This window comes from Herpailurus yagouaroundi, unplaced genomic scaffold (assembly GCF_014898765.1).
Source record: "Herpailurus yagouaroundi ecotype Mexico unplaced genomic scaffold, PumYag 140, whole genome shotgun sequence".
Classification (NCBI taxonomy): Eukaryota; Metazoa; Chordata; class Mammalia; order Carnivora; family Felidae; genus Herpailurus; species Herpailurus yagouaroundi.
The window spans coordinates 81,840,877-81,866,760 of record NW_024412395.1 but is presented as its reverse complement, the minus strand read 5'-3'; the positions used below and the strand labels follow the sequence as shown (position 1 = coordinate 81,866,760).

The 25,884-nt window shown below is 33.3% G+C and overlaps 1 protein-coding gene across 3 annotated transcripts in view; it reads right to left on the bottom strand.

Annotated features, from left to right (window-relative positions):
• The window catches only part of NBEAL1 (neurobeachin like 1), a 176,213-nt gene that overhangs the window by 110,656 nt on the left and 39,673 nt on the right, over window positions 1-25,884 (bottom strand). The window contains exons 7-16 of one of the 3 annotated variants that reach the window (XM_040475897.1): window positions 22,258-22,343; window positions 18,626-18,929; window positions 16,826-16,932; window positions 9,619-9,705; window positions 7,493-7,576; window positions 4,528-4,626; window positions 3,860-4,440; window positions 3,005-3,137; window positions 2,265-2,384; window positions 584-887 (exon numbers count right to left, since the gene is read on the bottom strand). In XM_040475897.1, coding sequence (XP_040331831.1) covers window positions 584-887; window positions 2,265-2,384; window positions 3,005-3,137; window positions 3,860-4,440; window positions 4,528-4,626; window positions 7,493-7,576; window positions 9,619-9,705; window positions 16,826-16,932; window positions 18,626-18,929; window positions 22,258-22,343 — 1,905 coding nt within the window. The remainder of the gene's footprint in view (window positions 1-583; window positions 888-2,264; window positions 2,385-3,004; window positions 3,138-3,859; window positions 4,441-4,527; window positions 4,627-7,492; window positions 7,577-9,618; window positions 9,706-16,825; window positions 16,933-18,625; window positions 18,930-22,257; window positions 22,344-25,884) is intronic. The other 2 variants (XM_040475898.1, XM_040475899.1) reach the window with 2 other exon arrangements.

Genomic DNA, 25,884 nt, shown 5'->3' with positions numbered 1-25,884 from the left:
AGAAATTGAATAGTAAATGAATAGTACCAAAAAAAAAAAAAGAAATGCAAATTCAAACAAGGTTCCACCTTACATCAATAAAAGGAGGAAACAGTATTGACCATTCCATGTGTTTTGTTTTTTTTTAAGTTTATTTATTTTGAGAGAGAGAGAGAGAGAGAGCATGGATGGGGCAGAGAAAAAGGGAGAGAGAGAATCCCATGTAGGCTCCACACCATCAGCACAGAGCACAATATGGGGCTCAAACTCACAAGTCAGTTCTTAAATATTATCAACATACATGTAAAACACTATAATTATGTGAGGGATGCAGGTGCTAAATAACCTTGTAGCAATCATTTTGTAATATACACGTCTATCAAATCATTACACTGTACATCTTAAACTTACGTATGTTTTATGTCAATAATATCCCAATCAATTGAGGGTGGGCGGACAGGGAATGTAGTGGGATTTTTCTTCCCTTTCAGCTTCCATTACAAATACAAATACACTATTCAGATCAAATATATTCTTCAAAATATATGTAGGCAGCAAAAAAAAAAAACAACTAAGTTTAAACAGTATGACTGTACATGCTCACCTGCTAAATACAATGCCTTCACCTGAGGAGGCTGTAGTCCTTCATAAAATATGATAACAGACCCTAGCTGGCCCTCCAGAGATGTGGGACATCCCCATTCACTATCTTGAGTTCCAGCTGATATCAATTTGGTAATCAATTTTGATTTTTCAAGTGTTCCTCCCCAGGAGGCTGATGACAGAATTCCACCAAATGATGTCCGATGAGGGATAATGGGGGAAGAAAAAGGTGGATCTGGGATTTGGGATGGTGGAGGAGTGGTGGTTCTTTGCCCAGCTGAACCAATGCAGCAGGAAATAAAAGGCTAAAAATTAAGAAACAAACAAAATAAATTACACCATTTTAATTATATCTCGATCTTCAGATTGAAAATAAAACAGCACATAAAATTAAAAAAACAAATAGATGGAAAATAAATTGTAAGTTTTAATTTTACTGGATCATAATGTGTGCATGTGCGTGCATACATAAGAAGCCAATGAGAGATGTTACTTTTGGCCTATGGGATTTGGATGTGTTACTTTTATAACTCACATTATATCCTTCTGTAAATTTTGAAATTTTAATATTTTTAAAAACTTTAACAACTTTACTATATTCTAAAATAAAGGAAACTACTTTTCTCCCTTAAAATTTATAAACAGAACTACACATTAGTATAATAACACTAATTACAGGCTATCCTAAAATGAGCATCAGGATGAACATCAATAAGAAACTACTAGAATCAGAGAAGCACCTGGGAAATAACAGATTTCATTACCTTCAAAAAAGGCTGTTTTAGAATTATCTAAGAATTCTCAAAGAACTTTTACAATAATATTTTTTTCCATTTCTAATACAATATGTAAACAATCTTTATTTTTGATTTTTTAAACAGAGCTATTACAAATTGCAGCTTTTATTTCTGATTCTTTTCCCCAAACACATTTTTGAAAATAAATCAATGTGCTATTTCCCAAGCTTACATCCTACAACCCTGACGTGTGAATCACTGCTACAATAATATTCTTTAAGAATCATCTCAATAAGTTCCATCTTATAGTTGATTACAATGTAAAGGCTTAAAGTTTCTTCATTACTGTTTCAAATTCAGTGAGGATGGAAAAGAGACCATCATAATAGTCTCTAAGTATTTTGTACACTTGGGAGGGCTTTATTATTATTTTTCTAAAGATTTTATTTATTTTTAATTTTTTAAAGTTTTTAAATTTATTTTGAGAGAGAGAGAGAGAGAGAGAGAGAGAGAGAGAGAGAGAGAGAGAGAACACACTAGCAAGGGAGGGGCAAAGAGAAGGAGAGAGAGAATCCTAAGCAGGCTCCACACTTGCCAGGCTCAACCCCAGGAACCATGAGACCATGATCTGAGCCAAAATCAAGAGTCTCAAGAATGAGACGCTTAACCTACTGTGCTACCCAGACATCCCATGGAGGGCTTTATTAAATGATCCTTTGCTCTCCTCTATTAAATTTCTTTGGCTTTCCCATTTTAGGTCTTTTTCCCCATAAGTTTTTTATTACATTTGTTTCTTCTTTGAGTTGTTTTTCTTTATTACATGTTGTCCAACTTCATCTAATAATGATAGGCTAACAGTATTAAATATTAACTTACTATATCTTAGAACATACAAAACATTTTAAAATCCCATGGTCCCATAACAAGTAGATAAGGTGTGCTTACTTCATTCATGGCAGGAAATCTGAGAGGGGCAGAGACCTTCTGCTGTCCGTTGTCATAGATATAGACAAAGCTCTGACCAAAGGGTCTTTTTCCAGGCATGTGAACAATGGTTATGTTGTGCTAGTAAAGTAAAGCATACATTTAAAGACTAAAATTACATTAAATCTTTGGAATGACAAATGTTTTCAGAGTATTACTCAATTAGTTTGTGTGAATAGCAGAACATTGAGATTAAGCATAATTAAATGCTGGTTAAAATTCTGTTCTTAAGAATGACAATTTTTTTCTGTAGTACTACAAAAGCATTTATATATGTTCTAGCAACTTATACACAACTGTAACAAAGTATCTTTCCTGTATTTTCCAAGTCTGAGTATTCTTTAGAATCAATTTTCCTAATGAGAAGCATTTTATACTTTAAGAAAAGCAAGAGAGATGCATTGCTATTAATAATTTATGTTCTCATTTTAAATTGAATTCCTAAACCAAATCTGATTCTAGAAAACATGAAAGAAATGGAAATATTTACTTTTAATTTTTTAGGAGAAAAATTATTATCGCTGAGTTTATAATGAGGATGATAATGCTATTAACTTCCTTATAAATTTCAACATAAGCAGAATTATGAAGTGAAAATTAATCAATGCTCAAAAAGGAGATAATTCCTGATGTACATTCACCAAATGTGTGATTTTAAAGAAAAGAACCAAAAAGTTAAATGTGATGTCCTAAAACCTTACCCAGAGGGAATCACAGAAACTGTGGTCAGGAAGCATAACTGCAGCATATTCTCTTTTTGTGCACACTGCAACAACCAGCATACCTGAATGGGTAATAAAAGCTTCAAAACCCATGCCACTTCCTGTAAAAAAGCTAACAAAAATATATATTATCAGAACTTTTGAAGTCAGTTCAGTTTTATCACTGAATACACACAAAACCGTAAGATCATCATGAATATCTTTATCAACAATGCTGTGGCTTACATTCTATTGCCACACATCAGTCCAACCTCATAACAATGGTAATTCCTAAATCTTTTATGGGCTTAATGGTTTAACAAATTATAAAAGGTAGCCAGAAGAGTGGAATTCCATTATCAAACAAAAGTAAAATGATAAATTTTGAAGATTTCAAAATTCTTTCAAATAGGATTCAGAAAGCATGAATAAATGTCTTAAAAATCACAAGGCATTAAATTTATTTAAAATTATCAGTTACCAAAGTAACTAAGTTTGGATGTACATACACACAGGTTTTGTGATCCTTCATATAAATATAGAGCACCTTTAATGGAACATAGAGATCACCATTTTAAAATTTATTACACTTTTTTCTCCACTTTTATCATACTTTTAAGAAGGAACTTTGTTTCCAAACTAACCAAAGACCTACCAAAATATTTGATGTATGTAATCAATATCATGAAAGCGATAAAACACTTACAATCTGTGTACACCCTAAGGATAAAGCGGTTTCAGCTAAACTGTTGTACATTTAAAAACTAGATGCTTGAAAAGCTTTTTCCTGTTTAAGAATTACAGCATATATTGTTATGACAGTATTCATTTATATTCCATAACTTGTATCAGTACCTGTACAATTGTTTTCTTTTTCCTCCTTTGTTAGCATTGCCAAGAGTCAACTGATCCTGATCTAAGCAAAACCAAGCATTGAAAGAAAAGGCAGACCCTGGCCATTTCTGTATGGAAGGCACAGAGATTCCTGCCATACTATGTGACAAATTAAAATACTGCAGTGCGCTTTCTAGACTTTGTTTTCGGGCCATTGTCAGAATTGCTCGAGTCACAGGAGTAGTATAAGGGTGAATATACTCAGATTCATCCACTCTCAGCAATCTTAGCAGCTGACGTATTTCTTCTGAGCTCACTGACTGACTCCCCAAGGAACCATGAAGTGCAATCAAGTTCTCAGCACAAGTTCGATGGAGGGAAGAATGGGAACCAAGGGTTTCAATGATGTGAATTCCCATGTTTGCATTGACACAAGTAGTTCGACTCTGCCTATTAATACAACAAATTCTTTTCAGCCAATCAGAAATGAAGATTTGCAGATCATGGGATTCTAGCTCTGGAAGCCACTGGATAAGAAGCAAGAGAGGCTGGACATTACTAATGCCCAAAATCCCAACTGAAGTGTGGTCACCCTCTACAGCCTATAAAGCAACATAAAAGACAAAAGGTTAGTAACCATTTTGGATATGGAGATAATGGAACTTGTTTAATACAGCGAAAAAACTCACCATATTCATGAGTTCTTTAAGTAGTTCTAGCGGTGGCTGACCCAGGGATTTTAAAACCTCAAACATATGTGTATAACCAATTCTTTCTTTAAATACTTCCTAAGGGAAGGGAAATAAACACATCAAAACATACTTTCAAAGACTGAATTTGTTGATTATTTAAAATGTTGAATAATACCCATTTCAGTTAATACTGAAAAGACTGGGTACAGTATTTGCTTCTTAAATCACATCTTCATCTTTTTTTAATTAAAAAAAATGTTTAATGTTCATTTATTTTTGAAAAAGACAGAGAGAAAGAGAGAGAGAGACATAGTACAAGTGGAGGAGGGGCAAAGAGAATGAGGGAAACACAGCATCTGAGGCAGGGTCCAGGTTGTGAGGTGTCAGCACAGAGCCCAATGTGGGGCTTGAACCCATGAGCTGTGCATGAGACCATGACCTGAGCTGAAGTTGGACGCTTAACCTTACTGAGCCACCAGGCACCCTCTAAAATAGATTCCATAGGTCTTCTGAAATATGATGTGACAATAACCTACCAAATGTAAAATCAATGAAATTAGCAATAATTGTATAATTGTATATTATAAAAATATTATATAAATTTCAGATTAGGGTACAACCACTTTCATCTTCACTTGATTTGTAATTAGTACAGTGTTACATTAAGTCAAAACAAAAATGGCAAAAAAATGAGAAGACTTTGGGGGTAACAGGAGCCAGGCAGCAGTCTCAAAAGACTAGAGTCCTGGCAATTTTGAGTGGTGACAGAAAAAACTGGGTGATTTTCTCTCCTCTTTTTGTATCTAAATGGATTGAATTTATCTCAAACACCAAGTTCATTTTAGAAAGGTCTAAGTCATATGTATTTTTGAACTAGTGGGCACACAAAGTCATAAAGTAAAATAAAAAGACAACAAAAATCTAGTAATGCTAAACTAGTCCAGTAAATCAGGCAAAAATGTATACACTTTTATTATAAAATCAAAAGATTTAAACAAAATGAGTAAGACTGGTTGTCTCTAGGGAGAGGAACTAGTTGGCTGTGAGCCCAGTGGTAGAAAGAACATTTTTTTCCAAAAGGTATTTTTTAATACTAATTCAAAGGGATACATGGACCCCTATATTTATAGGAACTTCATGTACAGTGGCCAAATTATGAAAACAGCCCCAAGTGTCCATCAATTGATGAATGGATAAAGAAGATGTGGTATATACATAAAATGGAATATCTTTTTTAATTTTGTTAACGTTTATTTATTATTGAGAAACAGTGAGAGACAGAGCATGAGCATGGGAGGGGCAGAGAGGGGGAGACACAGAATCTGAAGCAGGCTCCAGGCTCCAAGCTGTCAGCATAGAGCCCGACATGGGGCTCAAACTCACAAACTGCAAGATCATGACCTAAGCTGAAGCTGGACGCTTAACCGACTGAGCCACCCAGGCAACCCCACAAAACAGAATATTAATCAGCCATAAAAAAGAATAAAACCTTGCCATCTGCAACGACATGGATGGAACTAGAGAGTATTATGCTAAGCAAAAGAAGTCAGTCAGAGAAAGACAAACATCATATGATTTCACTCATATGTGGCATTTAAGAAAACAAAACAGGCAGAGAACAAACTAATAGTTACCAGAGGGTAGATGGGTGGAAAGATGGGTTAAATAGGTTATAGAGATTAAAGAGTGCACCTGTGATGAGCTCTGAGTATTATATCTGTAGTAAATGTATCTGTAAGGAATTGCTGAATCTCTATATTGTATATCTGAAAATACTACTACACTATATGTTAACTAACTGGAATTTAAATTAAAACTTAAAAATCTAATACCTATCATTTTTAAAAAGGTATTTTTAACATAACCTTTTGAATTTTAAACCATGCATTACATAATAAAAAAATTATATCTTAAGACTTGAACATCACTTGAGATTTGAGTTTCATAATACAGTACAGCTAATTCATTATACTCATAAACCAATTACTTAGAACTTAAAATGATTTTTTTTCCCTTACAGAAACTATTGTAATTAGAATTAGATTCCCAAGCAGGCCTGTAAAATTGTAAAAGCTGTCTAGTAGGCATCTAACCATAAGCTACATATGGCAACATTTATAGAGCAAACATTAGTGTCCTAGTGGAACCAATGGAAAGTTAGTAATACTACTGAAGGCATGGCTTAGGAAACCAGGAATAATTCATTCATGTCTGCTACTAAAAGGTAAAGCATGAAATACATTACAGGTGGTAAACAGAAGGTAAAATATCATCATCATCACCATCGACACTGAGATTTATTAAGCACTTACCATGTGCCTGGCACTATAGGTTTACCACTTTACACAGATGATCTCACTAATCCTTAAAACTATTCAATGACGAAACTACTAGCACAAATCAGCATAAATGGACAACAGGACAGAGTTAGTAGTTGTGAATGAGACAGAAAGAAAATCCTGAGGTTTGGTAACAAAGAAGAATTTCCACGGCCATTGTGAAAAACAAGTCCCAAACTGATAGGGCTATTCATGTGAAAAATTTTCTCACAGTCTAGGCAGTCATAAACTGAGCAAAGAGTGAAAGAGTGATTATTTTATTAATGAAGAAAAACTATGATATAAAATTTAATTTTTTAAACTCACTAACCATAGAATCACTTAAAATGATCTTTTCAACAGCAGTGCTATCTTTGTTTACTGACACTGTAAGTCTCTATTAGCTTACAGTTCTATCATATAATTATATGCCTATCTTATAATCCAAAGCAGTCCCCATAGGTGTTTGTCTCAAAAGTTAACAGCAAATGATTCCTATACTGAGATAGTTTGTGAACTATTTCACTTCAGGTATAACACCAAATGTATTATATATATACTTTCATACATTACTTTGGGGATTTCATAGTGAAAACTGGCATGTCTAGGATAACATTTTTGAGCTTGCGGATTTTATGTTTCACCTTAGCAGCTGGAGATTTATTCATTACTGCTGTCAAAGCCTTAATGGTTGATATAGCCAAACAATCCAATTGCCCCTGAAACACCTATCAGAGAGAAAAAAAATAAAAAGGAAAGAAATTAACAACGTGTTCAAGATTTGTATTTAGTTAGGAAACCTTTGTTCTGAAAACCTGAAAAAATAATTACTTAACATGCAATACATTCCTCTTACAATAAAATAGATTTCTGAAACACTATACCTGCAAGAAAAGTTACCTACTTGACGAAAATAAACCATGTGTCAAGAAGGATAAAGCTACATTCACTCATCACTTTGAAATGTTTTGGGAAAAAAAACCAAAAACCGAAAAGAACACAAGCTTAACACATGCTTTTAAAAATAATGGACAATCTCCAGAGGAAGGGAGAAAGATCTATCATTGAAAATTCTATTATATTTTAATTTCCCTTCAAAAATACACTGAACTTCCTAGTTTTAAATTTCATTAGCATGTATAATAAGGTATTTAAAATGGTGTTGTCTATTTGGTTTCCAAGCCTTGTGTTATAATTGAAATGGTATATTTATTTACCAATCAATCACACTTTCAAGCAATAAGGTATACCTATTTTTACATAAGATGCAGAATTTGAGGTAGAACAGAAAATGAAATATGTATCTATAAGTATTATCATGTTTTTGAGTAGGCAAGCTTTAATGCCAAAAACTGTAAGAAAAAATAAAAAGCAGCTTCATTTTGTCTATTTTGTATAAGCTTCATCATAAAGAGAAGTGTTAAGTTTCAGAACAGTGCATTTAGAGACAAAAAGTGAAAACAAAATACAACATTAACATTAAAAAATTGAATATGACTCGGTTATATCATCAGGCTTAATGAACCATGAAAGCCTTACATGAGAACTAGAAAGCTGTAAAAACTAACAGTTCCAAAAATCTGCTTTTGGTAATATTACTATGACTTAAAGGCAGTCACTTCATGAGTAAGATTTTCCTCTCTCCCTCCCACTAAAAATGATTTAAGGGACTGATTAGATCTTGGTCATTTTAAGCTAAGCTCTACCAATTTTAGGCAAGTTATTTAAGCCAGTATCTTGATTTTTGTTGATGTTGTTTATTAAACATTATTATATATATCTATTATATGTGTAATAAACATACTATGCATTAATAATTCTGTATAGAGAATTTCTTATAAATAAGATCTTTCCTACACTTTGTCCAAAGACTAGTCATCACACTACCTACAATTAGGAATACTAACATAAACCTCTGAGAATATCATTGTAACTGTTTTATTAATCTATATAGGCCTTGAGAGGGACTAACATTTATAGAGAAATCTAAAATGGTACTCTGTAATTGGTATTTTACATCCAGAACAGAAAATAATCATCATATCTATACCATAGCTCTATTTATAAACCTGGATATTAAGATAATATTAATAAAAGACATCATGAAAGTTCTCTCACAAACATTTCAGGAAAGAAAAATAACAAAGCAATTTTTATAGGTAGTTTTTTCCAAAATGAATTACCTAATGCAGAAAAGCAACAATAAACTGCTTATTTCTGCCTTTTACCCACATAGAGGTGACTTTCTACAAAAGACAACAGTTAAGTTTTATGCTAAATTAAAGAGAGTTCAGCGTCTTCTTCCCTTCCTCCAGGATTCAGGTTGTCCATTGAATTATAATCATTACTTGTCAACAAGAAGCAAAGAATCAAGGTATTAAAACTGACCATACATATTCACAAACAAAGCCCTAAGTTCCCAATACACCACAATGCTTAGAAAAAGAAGCTCCCAAAATATGAAGTCACCACCACGTTGATATTGGGATCCCATTCCTGTACTTTATATCTCCTCAAATTGACAAGAATACACACATACAAAGATGGAATACTGTTGATCATTTACATCAACCACCAAGATTTCAACAGATTTATCTTTTAGATGAAAAAAATTTTTAATTTTTTTAACAATTTTCAAAAATAATTAATGAACATTAGGATTAGATAGTGTTGGTATATTTTAAGACATAAGAAGAAAAGTACAGGAATAGTTGCTCCCATTGACTGATTTTGGACTTCAGCTGAAACAAGATGCAGGCTTTGTAGATACCTGGTCCTCATTCATTTCTGTCAGTAATTTGTTGGCAAGGTCTTTCTCGTTCTTGTCTGCCACCTTATTGTTAGCATTTAAAAATAGCTGTTAAAAACAGAGATAAGAATAATGGAGAAAGAACATTAAATTGTTACCTATAAGCAGAAATGAAATTTAATGGATTTCCATGTCTCTTGAAAATAAATCCAAGAATCCATTCGTGAAGAATACTATTTTAAACTGACAATCAACTATTCACTTTTTGGATTACAAACTAACATTAGGTCATATACTATACAATAAATTGGTATTTATTTCTCTCTTGGAACTGAAAATTACTAAAATAATAATAGCAACAAGTAAATTAGTTAATATTCCTAAATTCTTAAAGAATTAGCAGAAAATGTCTCATAGATAAGAAGGAAATTTGTTAGTGAGACAGATTAAAGATACTGTAGTAAATAATGTACAGTGAGGATTCTGTAGTCAAGTATATTTGTAGAAGCTAACCTACCTTTTAAAGTTTCTTTTTGAAAATACTTCTCAGACTCTCAAATATGCTACTGTACTTTGAAAAAGGTATACATATTTTTCAAATTATCAAGAGTTAGGCATAATTTATATTAGCTTCTATAAAAGGGGGATTAAGGATTTTCTCTGATAAACATGAGGATTGCTAAGGGAATCAAGTATTTTTGTTTAAGTATGGAAAACTAGCATTCCAAAAGATCTCAGTCACATTTTGGATAAAAAGTTAATTCAAATGAAAGTGAAAAGGGAAAGAAAGAAAGACTTATAAAAGAATTTATCAAGACCATCCAAGGAAGGAAGTTCTTCTTAGGAAGTTCTATCATTTCAGAAAATAGAAAAGTCCAGTAATATACTGAAATAAGGCAATATAAAATAAAACAGATAAAGGTAAGGCATGATATGATATGCAGAGCATATATAAAGTTTAACCTAAAAATAGATTAGTGTACACAACACAGGCTTTGGAATCAGAAACCTGGATTTGAATCTTGGTTCTGCTACTTATTAGCTGTCTGGTTTTAAGGAAAACTACTTAACTTCTCTGAGCTTACTTTCTCAAAAGGGAAAAGAATATCTCATGAAATAGTTGTGCAGATTAAATAAAATAATCCATGCTAGGTTATTAATACAATGTCTGACACATTATAGGGTTTAGTAAATGAAAGCTGTTATTAATAACAAAAATTTTTTAAACAATAGTATTCCATATTATCTGGTACAGGAACACAGGAATGCTAAAAACTGATGAAAGCAAAAATGAGTAAAGTCTTCCCAGAAAGCAATCCATATCAAGAATCCTAAAATTACTCTTTAAGTCTATAATTGTATTTCTAGACATTTACCTAAAAAATGGTCAGAAAAGATTTTAGAATCGAGATCCTCACTTCAGCTTTATTTACAACAGCAATAAGTAAGAAACTGCCCAAATATCCTTAAATAGCAGAATACTTAAATAAATTATGGTTCATCCATAGACTGAAACGGAAGTCCTGAAACTTTCTAGCCTCAGGACCACTTAACAGTCTTAAAAATTACTGAGAACCCCAAAGAAATTCTCTTTATGTGGGTTATATCTATCAATATTCACCATATAAGAAAATAAAATAAAGACATTTAAAAAAATATTTGCTTATTCATTCAAAAAAATAAACCTATTACAGGCTGACATAAGTAACACATTTATGGGGAAAAAACCCACTCTATTTTCCAAATATACTTAACTGAGATTGGCACTGCTTTTACATTTTATAATTTCTTTAAATGTCTGACTTGATAGAAGATGAATGAATTCTAATATTTACTTTTACATTCAGACTGTTATGATAATATTGTTTGATTCAAGTTTATGAAAAAACAATCTAGCCTCAAACTGAAATGTTAAGATCAGACTTTGCAGATTCCCTAAAATGATTCTGGGGACCCCATACTTTGAGAACCTTGGGTTGAAATATTTGTAGTCATTAAAAATACTGTTTTGGGGGGCGCCTGGGTGGCGCAGTCGGTTAAGCGTCCGACTTCAGCCAGGTCACGATCTCACGGTCCGTGAGTTCGAGCCCCGCGTCGGGCTCTGGGCTGAAGGCTCAGAGCCTGGAGCCTGTTTCCGATTCTGTATCTTCCTCTCTCTCTGCCCCTCCCCCGTTCATGCTCTGTCTCTCTCTGTCCCAAAAATAAATAAACGTTGAAAAAAAAATTAAAAAAAAAATACTGTTTTGGGGTGCCTGGGTGGCTCAATCAGTTAAGTGTCCAACTTCAGCTCAGATCATGATTTCCTAGTTCATGGGTTCGAGCCCTGCATTAGGCTCTGTGCTGACAGCTCAGAGCCTGGAGCTTGCTTCAGAATCTGTTTCTCCCTTTCCCTCTGCCCCTCCCCTGTTTCTGTCTCTCTCTCTCTCAAAAATAAATAAAAACATTAAAAAAAATACTGTTTTGAAAAATATATGATGGTATATGGGAAGAGTCAGGATATAATACATTTAAAAGCAGGATACAAAAATACTCACTGGTATTCCAAATTTGTAAAGGAAAATATATCCACATTAAAAAATATATATAAAAATATTATTATGTGTATTTTGCCACAATTTTAAAATTTAAATTTTTTTTTCAACGTTTATTTATTTTTGGGACAGAGAGAGACAGAGCATGAACGGGCGAGGGGCAGAGAGAGAGGGAGACACAGAATCGTAAACAGGCTCCAGGCTCTGAGCCATCAGCCCAGAGCCTGACGCGGGGCTCGAACTCACGGACCGCGAGATCGTGACCTGGCTGAAGTCGGACGCTTAACCGACTGCGCCACCCAGGTGCCCCAGAATTTAAATATTTATATATACATACATGTTTTACAAAAAGTTTGAGAAAATATATTTTTATGTATATTTTACTCCAAAATCTATAATTGATTATTGCTTAAGAATCTAAATAAAAATCTGTTTTAAAAAATGAAAAGGAAAAAAAAAAAAAAGAAAAAAAAATGAAAAGAAATTTGTTCAAATAGTCAGTGTGTATGAATCCAGGCAGGTGCCAACTCCCAAAATCCAGCTTTGAATTATACCATTTTATATCCACCTCCAACAGTCTTTTCCACAAATCATCCCTCAGTTGCTCCTTTTATAAATTTTCATTTTTGCTACTGCCTTGATGCTAAATTTTTGTTCTAGTTGATTTTCAGGGGCAGAAGTGGAGAAGGAAAGGAAGAATGTGAAGAGAACAAATTAAGGGATGCAAACAAGACCAAAATATCAACAGCTTTCCAGAATCTTATGACTTAGTCCTCAAATAGACCTTTACACATTTATAATATGCTGCAACATCTATATTTTTAAAAAACTGATTAAAACTTCAAGCAGAGTGCTAAAGTATTTGTAATGGTTTTGAACCCTCCTCTTTATTACTAGAAATTTGTTGTTATTTTCTTCTCAATTCAAATACTGAATTGGAGAGCTTTTAAAAATAATTTTTACATTAATCCAAAGCACGTCCCCCTTCCAAAATGTAATATAGTGAAACAACTCTTAAATGTTTAAAGTTCATCATAGCTTTCAGAAAAGTTAAATGTATGATTCTACTGAAATACATTCTAAGTACTTTACAGTATGATGAAACTCATTTTGACAAACCGGAAGTCTTTACACAAATAGTTCAGGAAATAAATGCATAAACTGGCTGGTGAATCTCACAGAAAAAGAAAAGCACAGAAACTACAGCAATCAGCCTAAAGTTCTCCATGTGATTCATAAAATGTTTGTGACACTTTAAGCTTTAGTTGACAATGTTTCCTCTAGGTCTGAATATTCAAACAATAATTGTCTTGACTCTGTATTACTATATAAAACAGAAAAAATTATTCATTCCTTACAGCAAAATACTTTAATAAAAAGTCAATCATAGACATCTATAGCATCCTGTAATATATTTAAGAACTTAAGTTTTCACAAGACACCAAATATTTTTATATATTTAAGAATCGTATTAACCTATCTCTATCAAATGTGTTTAATCAATAAAACCTGTACTTCCCCTGTATTTAACACAAAGAAAACATTTTTCTACTGACCTTAAGTACCAGTACAACAAAACTACATACAACCAGTGAACTTAGGGTCAGAATGCCTGTGTAAGAAATCTACCTCCATTGTGTACTAGCACTAACTTTGTGTTAATCATTTAATCTCTTATGACATATTTCTTCATTTGTGGAATAAAAGAATTGGGCAGTTTATTTCAAAGGTTCCCCCACGCTTTTTGGACTTAATCACTGTAATGTTTGGTGATGAGCTTTTAGTGATTCTGACTAGAATTCCTGCCTAGAAGAAGACCACCTGCAGCAGAGAGGGATGGGGTCCCAAAGCCTGGCTTTCCCCTCTGAAATGGGTTTCTTTTCTAGCATTGCCTATCTCAAAACAAAGTGTGATAGGTGGTATAAAATAATTAAATTTTAAAACATTATGACTATCAGCAAGTTTCAAGATCTAAATTACAAGAAATTCTGGTCTATACTACAGTAGAAAGAGCTTTTTATTATTAGCTCAACATCATTACAGCTATGCCAAAAAGCTGTGCACTTTTAAAAAAGATACTGTTGACCATGATAAGATAGAGATTTTTAATATATCTGACTGCCATATATTGAATTTTAGTAGGAACTAAATTTTATCCTAGTGATTTACTCTTTTATAATGTGTGACTGGTAGAGTCTCTACACATGGGACATTTTGTCTTTATCACTGAAATTGCCTTTATAACTGATAAAGCCACACTACTTTTTTTTTTTTTACAACAAACAAAAGGTTTTATAAACAGTTATTTTATACTCTTTTCATCTTCCTAGGAATACATTCCCAAGAAATAATTTTTAAAAGGTAGGGGAAGCATCTTCACTCCCTAGTGACAGATTAGTACTTCCACAGACTTCATAAATATTCATTATTATTGACTTCATCAATACATTCTTTATTATTTTATGCTATTTCTTTACTATTTCACTATAAGCTAAAAAATATAGTGACATAAATGCTTTCAGAGATATCTCTCCTAACAGTGTGGAAAAATTCAAGGAGCTGATATTAAAATCCTTATACTGGAATATTCTCAAAAATCAGAATGAAACCCTAGTATTTTTTAGCAAAGAGTCCATGAAAGGAATACCTCAAACAGAAAGAATTATCTGAAGTAGTTTCTCTTTCTTTTTTTTAAATATAATTATATTTTGCAGGCATTTTTAAAGTTTATTTATTTTTGAGGGGGAGAGCAAGTAAGCATAAGCAAGGGAGGTTTAGAGAAAGAGAGAGAGAGAGAGCAGAATCCCAAGCTGGCTCCATACTCTGTTCAGAGCATAACGCAAGGATCAATCCCACAACCATAAGATCATGACCTGAGCCAAAATGAAGAGTCAGAGGCTTAACTGAGTCACCCAGGCACCCCGTAGTTTTATTTTCAAAGGCTTTTCAAGAAGCTCTCTAAAAAATATCTGATACAATCTTGAAATTTATGAAAATATGATATAGTAAGAGACATTAGTTATTACATACACACAAATCTGTCAAGAGTATAAATTAGTAAAAAATAAGAAAAATAATAAGAAAATTGGCAGGATATATCAAGAACATTAATGCTATTTCTATTATTCTGCTTTTCTATATTTCCCAATTATTTACAAGTTGTTTTATGCAATGTTCTCTAATTTCATTTTTTTTTTTTTTTTAATGTTTGACCTGAGCTGAAATCAAGAGTCAGAGGCTTACCTGACTGAGCCACGCAGGCACCTCACTTCCCTAATTTTATTTTATTTTATTTTATTTATTTATTTATTTTTTAACGTTTTTTATTTTTGGGACAGAGAGAGACAGAGCATGAACGGGGGAGGGGCAGAGAGAGAGGGAGACACAGAATCGGAAACAGGCTCCAGGCTCCGAGCCATCAGCCCAGAGCCTGACGCGGGGCTCGAACTCCTGGACCGCGAGATCGTGACCTGGCTGAAGTCGGACGCTTAACCGACTGCGCCACCCAGGCGCCCCATCACTTCCCTAATTTTAAAAAAGCACAAAATTTTATGCCCCTTGACCTAGTAATTCTACTAGGAATAGAATTCTGTTCTATAAAACTTGAAAGAGTTATGTAATGGCAAAAAAATTAGAAGTAAATTGAGTATCAGCCAATAGGGAATAGTTACGTAAATTATGATACATCCATTTAATATAATATTATGTAGATATTAAAATCATAACACAGGAAAACGCAAACAAAATCATCTTACATGAAACAAAAGCACAAAATTATATGCATCAAATGCTCACACCAAATTTTAACAATGCACAACAAAAGACTAAAAGTCAACGATAAAAACCAAACCCAATTAAAAAACACACAAATAACTTAAATATACATTTCTCCAAAGAATATTTATAAATAGCCAATAAGCACATGAGGAAATGCTCAGTATCACTAGTTATTAAAGAAAGACAAATCGAAATCACAATGAGATACCATTTCACAGCAATTAGAACAGCTACTATCAAAAAGAAAAAAATAACTGTGAAGGAAAATGTGAAAAAATCAGAACCCTTGTGCACTGTTGGCAAGACTGTAAAATGGCAGAGCCACTATGGAAAACAGTAAGGTGGTTTCTCAAAAACTTTTTAAAAATTTAATTACTATATGATCCAGCAATCTCACTTCCGGAATATATCCAAAAGAACTGAAAACAGAGTCTCAAAGAGATATGTGTATATTCATGTTCCATAGCAGCATTGTGGTATGTATATCCTATGGAGTATTATTAAGCCTAAATAAAAAAGGAAGAATATTCTGCAATATGCTACAACATGGATGAATCTTGAGGCTATTACACTAAGTGAAATAAACCAGTCACAAAAAGACAAATACTGTACGACACCACTTACATGAGGTACTTAGAGACAGGAAGGTGGTTGTCAGGGGCTAGGGGAGGGAGAATGTGGCATTATTTAATGGATATAGAGTCAGTTCTATAAGATGTAGATTTATGAAGAATGGATGGTGGTGACAGTTGTACAACAATGTGAATGCATTTAATACCACTGAACTACACCCATTAAAATGGTAAATTTTACGTGCTTTTTATCACAATAAAAAAGAAAGTAATATGTTCAAATTTGAATCAAAGCATAAACAAAATGATAGCTTGTTAAAACCAAACACAATAATAACAGAAAAATACCTTGCAATTCTGTAGCAGTCGTATGAGATGTTCAAAGCAATTACTGTTAAGAAAAATGGCCTGAAGAACAGGCCTATCAGTGCAGTCTAACATGGCTGTGATGGTATCTGGGAACATAAAAACAAAATAGTCCATTTATAAAGTGGGAAATTTGGAATCACAGAAACATTTACTTTGGCCATATATTTTTTTTATTTTTTTAATGTTTATTTATTTTTGAGACAGAGAAACACAGAACATGAGTAGAGAAGTGGCAAAGAGAGAGGGAGACACAGAATTTGAAGCAGGCTCCAGGCTCTGAGCTATCAGCACGGAGCCCGACATGGGGCTCAAACTCATTATCTGTGAGATCATGACCTGAGCCGAAGTCAGACAACCAACCAACTGAGCCACCCACGTGCCCCATACTTTGGCCGTATTTTTAATTTAGGCTTTTCAGTCGACAAAGGGATGTAAAATTAGTTAGGAAAAAATAGGGATGGAGAGTACAAAACAAAACTGTACTTATTACTTGTTAAGAAAAGTAGACATTTATAATTTATTATTGACAATATTTGTTTTTATACCTAACAGTGATATATATTTCCCAGAGACTTAAATAGCTGTTATTCGATTATAATGCTCAAGTATAGCTTGCTACTAACAAATAAGCAACATCTAGTTATGTTTTGCAACACAGTCTCATCACACAGTAAAAAATTAGCATGTGGCCATTAAGAAAATGAGACTTAGGGAATTAATCCATTTGTAATGATAGTTTATTCTTGTTTCCTACTGAAAAGATATCCTCATTCAGAAATCTAGGGATAATCTACATAAGTAATGTGATAGTTTTTAACAAATAAGAAGTCCATTAATATAGACTCAAACTTCCTTATAAATTTATAACTTATTACAATTACAAAATGTAACATATCACATAAAATAACAGAAACTAGATAAAATGAATCTTATTTTCCTACAGAAACAGTTGTAAGAGATCAAGTTTCACCAAGATTCTGGTGTCCAATATTTTTAAATTAGACAGCACACATGCCCTCACACAAGCACGTTAAGTCTCTAGAGCTACACAATAAATCATTAATGTTGGATATGTCTGGGTGGTAGGATATAAAAAGCTTTTCTTTTTACTTATCCAAATTTCCCAGGATAGCTGTAATGAAAATATTTTACTTCTATAAAAAGAAACTCAATTAATAATACTTGTATCTATCAATGTAACAGGGGAATACAATAAGAAATCACATATATTGATGGAGTTTACAGAGATAGGGACATATAAGCAAAGAATGACAAACCAAAAAACACAAAGAGACAGCAAGAGAAACAAGACAAACATACACAGAGGCTCTGAAGAAACCAAACCAAACCAAACCAAACCAAAACAAAACAGAGGCCCTCTAGAGAAAGGACAGATGTTAAACTGACCTCTACAGAGATTTATAGAAGCACATATAAAATTGATCATATGTGACTCTTTGCCATAGGTCAGATAATGCAAATGGCACCTCCTGAAAATTTACTTTTCCTAGAATTTGAAAATAATAGCTTTCTTAATATTGATGCTTTTAGTGGATTACACTTTCAAAAAATTAATAAAGGCTCAATTTTGTCACTGTTAAAGCAAAGACGCTGTTAACAAATCAATTCCATATTAATTATTTTGAAGTCAAAATCTAAAGTCACACAATAGCTGAATTAAACAATCGATACTTCCTATACAATGGTCTTGAATTTCAAATAAGTCTAAAAAAAAGATTCAGAGAAAACGGAGTGTAATAAACTTTATGTAATACTTACTCAACATTTTTATCTGTAGAGCTATGAATCGGCTTTCCCACTGTCTCGACCTCCTTTGATTAGGTAAAGCTGAATGATCTGAATTTAGCAATTTAAAATAGTTCTCCAAAAGAGTGCTGGTTTCCACTTGACGCTGGTCAGAGCTGCTAGTGAGAAGGATATGTACCACTTCTGTAAGGCACTTCAAAGTAAGTTCTACCTTCCTACCCACTTCAGGATCTCCATCCTCCCAGGAATCACAGTCTGCCAAAACTCTCATAAGAACTTCCATGGTAGCTGGAGAAATTGCTTGCAAAGCATTCCTCTGAAACATGAGAGATAATAAAAATAAAATCCAAACCTAACTGAAGTTCTGTATGTTTGCAAAAACAAAGAGAGTTTAATAAATGTGTGGACTTTTTCTTTTAATAAATCAACATATAAAAATATTTAAACATATACTTTGATGGGCAATGCTAGTGTTTTATGCAGATTAAGTCTTCATTTCCTCACTAGATTACTAGATTTCTGATTTTATTCAGATAGCATTCTGCCCAATAGAAAACTTGTTTACCACCCTCCGTGCAGCTAGTGGTAGCCATGTGACATGGTTCTGGTGAAGAACATATGCCAGAAAGCTATGAAGAAAACATAACTTTACAAATAAAAATAGAAGGACCCTTGGCTCTTGGCCTTTTCACCTTTTTCCTGCCTGGAATGCAGACATGATGCTTGGAGCCACCTTTAAATCATTAAGAAACAAACCCAAGAATTAAAGTAGCAGGCTAAAGAGAAAATAGAAATGCAGAAGGACTTAGTCCTTGATGATACCATGGAGTTGCTATATCAGCCCAGAACTGCTTACATCTGGATTTGTTATGCAAGAATAAAAACAAACACCTCAATTTGGTTAAGCTTCTCTAGGGTTTTCTGTTGGTTATAGCAAACCCATCCCAAATGATATAGATAAATAAGACAACTGGCTTGACTTTGATTCTGCAAACATTTCTGAAATTCTAAGTTACTGGTAGCTATTCAGGGTGACCCATTAAACTTGGAAAAAACCATATATTTTGCCCAAATCTGTTAAACTGATAGATAATGAATCAAACACAGTTATGCAAAAATAATCTGAAAATAATAGCACTTAAGCCATTAGAACTGGTAATTACCAACAAAATAAGTAATATCAATAATAACAAGTGCTACTTTGAAAGAAACCACCTATAGGGGTGCCTGAGTGGCTCAGTCAGTTAAGCATCTGACTTCGGCTCAGGTCATGATCCCATGGTTCATGAGTTCAAGCCCCGTGTCAGGCTCTGGGCTGACAGCTCAGAGCCTGGAGCCTGCTTCAGATTCTGTATCTCCCTCTGTCTGCTCCTCCCCTGCTTGCACTCTGTGTCTCACATTGTCTCAAAAATAAATAAACATTAAAAAAATTAATTAAAAGAAACTGCCTATAGAATACCCAACATCCATTTCCTCCACTTCCTTATCAAAAGAACCCCTGATATTTCACTGGACATGTGGCTACCAGGAATAAAAATTACATTTCCTAACTTCCCCTGCTGCCAAGGAGGCTGAGGAAGCAAGTTTTACCCAATTTTTTATCTAGACATATTTTCCTTTGTTGTAGTTATCTCATGGAGTTTGGAAAATGAGATTTAAAAAAAAGATGAGTATCAGCTTTTCAGTATCTCCTTTAAAGATAGTTGCCATTTGTCTCCTTCACCACCCCCCCATTTTTGTGCCCAAAATACAGACACAACGCAGATAGCCAAAACTCTGAAAGCTAATCTTGTAGCAAAAGAAATAGTAACAAATTGACATTCAAAGGAACCTGAGTCCCTGAAGATCCTAGAGCCACCAAATTAGTTCTTACAAGCAAATGCCTTACATATATTATGCACCATTTGGTCCTTACGACTACCTTATAGTGTTATTATTTCCATATTATAAATAAAGAAACTAAAACACATGTAAATAGTTTTCATCCAAAGTCACAGAACTAATGAGAGATGGACATGGAATTCAAACCTATGTCAGTCTGGCTCCAAAGCCCATCCTCTTAACACAAAATAGAACAAATATGCCAATGGGAAGCCCAGGCACGATGCTTTGAGAAGGAAGACCAGTCATGGGACTTCAGTTTTTCTGCTGTTTATGACAAGGCCACTCTTATATCTTTAGATATTTCATTCGTCTAAATATCCTGGTACCTATCCCTATATTCAATAAATAACCTTCTGACCTCAAAACAGCTGTAACTATAGCTATAACCTGATTAAAAGGATTTTGAATATTTTCAGTACATAAAATAATAAATTGGCCTTCCAGTATCTACTTGATTTCTATGTTAATTTTAATTACTAGAGGTCTCTCAGGGCTTGACTACCCCTGGGCACTAACAAGAACAAGTCTCTGTGTGTTCAAAATGGTAATGGGATCCGATCAGCTTCTCCAATAGTAAAAAACAATGTCATTTCCAATTGTATTCATGTATACTCATTAATTCTTATTCTTAGTAGTGGAGAAATGATGGAAATAGGGAGATACTGATACAAAAGAAGGATATGAGCTAACAAAGGAAGGTGACAAAGCACACAAACTGAAAAATAAGATTCTAGCCACCATCACTCTCACAAAAAAACAGATTCCTCTACTAGAGTGAAGAGGGAAAGGCAAGGTAGCCCACTAGGAAAAAAGTAGTATTATTAACAACAGCTGTAACTCTGTTATCAATAGAAATCATATAAATTTTCACATATTACAGTTACAGTAATATCTCAAAATACCAGGTTTGTCTCTTTTTTGAAATTGCATTTGTTACTAGACTTGATGCTGTATCTCTTTTAGTGTGTTCTAAGCACATATTACTATGTTAGAAATTTATCTTAGTATTTTAGTAACTGATTTCAGTGTAACTAGTTTCCTTTGTGATCCTATGTGTTTTATTTTATGCATTTGAAACATTCTGACAAGGGACTTTATAGAGGGCATATGTGTTACAAAAAGTGTTAGAAACTTCTGATCTAAACTGTGTGCCTAAAGAAAACATGTAGGATGTTCTTTCTGAACTATAATCCTGTTTTCAACTAGTAGTTACACTCAAAGTCTACCACAGACACCTTCAAACATAAAGAAACAAGTATTACTAGAATTTCCTTCTTGTGAGTAATAAAAAAACTAGCTGAGTTTGTTGAAAAAGTGCATATAAACCTTGTATATATGCATTTAGTAATTAAGTTGACAGAATAGTGATTAATTCATGTATATTTAATTTTGAGTTGATTTCACCATGTAGACTAACAGGGCTGACTCTATGCTCTAAAGAAAGAACTAGTAGCTGAAAGTCAATACAACTAAGAACTTAAAATAAAAAATTGTTAAATATGGTTATTTATGCAGTAATTTTATTGTTAGTTTATTATAAGTTATTATATATTGTTATATTTTAAGTAAAATTATTACTTAGGTTTTTGAAGAAGTTTTAACAAATAAAAGAGTAGTTTTAAACAAGACATAAACTCAGAAAAATATTTGTGTGGTTCATGAAATTATGAAAAGAAAAAGAATACATTAAAGTAATCCATGGAAAACTTTTTGCACTGTTAACTACTGTTTTAAATATTAACTTTTAACACTTTCCTCACCTGCCCACCGGCTACAATGGCTCCAAAGAGATGCAATAAGCAACACTTAAGACTTTCCTTGAGATGTTCGCTTTCCTGAAAACACTCTGTGAATATAATACACAAATAAACAAATAAGATTTCTCTTTCACAGTATGATTTATCTGTAAGGAATGTCTGACACTGAAATATTAAAAACTATGAAAAGGCTAAAATTTGTTAAAAGGCAAGGTTGATATGCATTTTTTCATAGTAAAGGAAAAGAAACCACCTATCAGCTAGTATTTTAGATAACTTATTTATCTCATTTAATTCTCTAATACTCCATATGAAGGTATTTTGCCCCCATTTATAAATAAGCAAATGGAATGTCTTGCCTAAAGTTATAGAGCTAAGTGACAAAGTTAGAAGCTAACTGAAATCTGACAGAAAATTAGATTTTTTTTTACTACTACCACTGCATCTTATTAGTATAATTGACTATAATTATTCAATAATAAAATTGGAAGAGTTGGACAAAAGGATTTTCTGGGTTTACTCCAGGGCAAACATTCTAAAGTTCTGGTACCAACAGCAATCTTCCTTTTAATTTATAAAGTAGTGTACTGTTTTTAAAAGGTTATACATGCACATGACGAAGAATAATTAAAATAGTATAAAAGAACTGACAAGCAAATATAAGTCTCCCTCAAACCTATGCCTCAATTTACCCTGCTCTCCACACCTTAAAAAAAAAAAAAAGGCTACAGATATCCTACTGCATCATGTTTTTTTTTGTTTTAACATAATATACACTGGGTATTTTTACATCTTAACATACACATCTTCCTTATTCATTTTTATGACCATTACAATGGCATACCTTAATTTACTTAAGCAGTTCTCTACTGATAAACTTTTATGATTTTCCTCTTTAATATTCAAATAACCCAGTAATGAATATCTTTTTGCATGTATCATTACATACACAGACAAGACTGTAACAACAGAATTATTTCCAGTTTTATACATAACAAACATTACCAATAAGAAACAGCTTTGAGGTAAATGTATTGATAGCAATTTACATTTAAAAAGTTAAATGATTCCTGCTATGTTGGAATTATACAGGGAAAGTACTCCAGAAATACAGGGCTCACTGTGAGTCAAAGTGAAATCCCACAAGACCAGCAAAAACCTACCAAGAGGTTTCAAGTTGAATGACTATCAGATTTGACACTGAGCTGCAAGATGACAGACTTCTACTCAGCAACAGGAGACACACAGAAAACACATATAAAGTATATAAAAAGATATATACCATGTAAACTTTAATCATAAGAATGATGGAGTGGTTTTATTAGCATCTGACAAAGCAGGCAAGAAATATTATGAAGGAAAGTGAAGGAATACTACCATTGGTAGAAAGGGACAGACATCTCTTTATCAAAGACAGGCAATGAAAATAAAACTCACTTTTTAAAAAGTCTAGTTTATTTTAAAGACCTTTATATTTATAAGTACTTGTGATAACTTCTTTGGGATAAATTATCAAAATATATGCACAATCTACATGCTATAAACTATAAAATATTGAAGAAACAAGTAACAAAAAAATAATGAGATCTATCAGATTCATGAATTGGAAGTCTCAGCATTCTTAAGATGTTAATTCTCCTAAAATGCTTCCATAGATTGAATACAATTCCAAACAATATCCCAGCAAGGCTTTTTGTAAAAATATTAAAAATCAGCCATTTTTTTAAAAATTAAATTGGCTTCTAAAATGTATATAAAAATGTAAGGGATTCAGAATACCCAAGAAAATTCTGAAAAATAACAAGGCTGAGGAATTACTTCAAGACTTGGCATAAAGTTACAATAATCAATACAGTGTGATAATATAGTAAGGGCAGGTATGTGAACAAAAAAAAGAGAATCCAGAAATCAGCTACTGGTGGTCAAACAGAGTGGGCACTGCAATCATCTTCACCAAGCACTCAAACAAAGGACTATTTTTGCCTTGTTTTAATTCTTAGGAAAAAAAGAATAGAGAACCAAAACAAATATGGCAAAATATTAAGATCTGACAAATGCGTGGGAAGCACAAGGTGTTCCTTTTATATATTTTGCAGTATTTTCTATATTCTTGAACTATGGCACAATCATTTTTTAAGAAAGAAAACTAAAGTCCACATAGGACACACATAGACTAGCCAATTCTCTTAAGTTTCTTTTAACTCATGGTACAAAAGTATTCAATAAGTGCCACATCAGTACAGAAAAAACACATAACCTGTAGCTCATCCTTCCAGAACAGCCAAATGAAAAGTCAGTTCAGAATTTTATTTTTACTTTTTAATACATTTAAAAAGTAACAACTAATAAATAAATGTAACCATATATAGCTAGAAAGAGAAAGTTAACACATTGGGAATTCAACTACTATGTTTTTTCTTCTTTCTAGAGACGTAACATCATGTTTTCTGGTCAGTAATGTTCAACCACTGTACTGAATAAAAGCAAACAAATGACCAGTAAAGCTGTTCTCTATATCCTACTGATGCTGAACTGTTTACACCCATGGAAACCATCTTAGTAGATTTTGATAGGAAGAAGGAACTCCTTACCTCAACAGAAAACCTAATGAACTGATTTACACAGGAAGGGTTTTAGCAAACCTTAACTTGCTACAAGAAAAAGATACCTTTTAGCCTACTTTCAGCATAAGTACACATTCATTGGTGTTCACTAAAATAGAAACACCGGGCACCTGGGTGGCTCAGTCGGTTGGGCGTCCAACTTCAGATCAGGTCATGATCTCATGGTTCATGGGTTCAAGCCCCACATCGGGCACTGTGCTGACAGCTCAGAGCCTGGAGCCTGCTTTGGATTCTGTGTCTCCCTCTCTCTCTGCCCTTTCCCCACTCACACTCTGTGTCCCTCTGCCTCAAAAATAAATAAACATTAAAAATAATAATAATAAAAAAATAAAATAAAATAGAAACACCAAGACAGAAGGATTTTGGCTTTCATAGTACTAACAACTAAAAAGCACACAGCATATTATAATTTGAAATTTAAGTGGGTAATCATGGCAGTTCCAACATTACATCCACTAGGTTAGCCTGAATGTTCATCTTCTTAAAAACATTTTTTCGGGGCGCCTGGGTGGCGCAGTCGGTTAAGCGTCCGACTTCAGCCAGGTCACGATCTCGCGGTCCGTGAGTTCGAGCCCCGCGTCGGGCTCTGGGCTGATGGCTCAGAGCCTGGAGCCTGTTTCCGATTCTGTGTCTCCCTCTCTCTCTGCCCCTCCCCCGTTCATGCTCGGTCTCTCTCTGTCCCAAAAATAAAAATAAACGTTGAAAAAAAAAATAAAAAAAAAAACATTTTTTCAAAAATGCTTAAAAGAGAATTCAAGAAACAGAGAGACTATATCAGGACTAGCAGAAGATAGTGAAGCAAATATTAAGATGAGAAATTGATTTTCACATGTAGCTTTTGGGTAAAGGACACCTCTCTTAGTTGATTCCTATAGTCAAGACTAATTGTGATAGTAGGAGCTTCAGAAATTTCAAGATGGGCAGCTGGCTTTGAGTAACACCCTGGATAAATACTCCTAGTCAAAAACCCCATTAAGGCTACAGGATTGAAACGTTGATGAATATA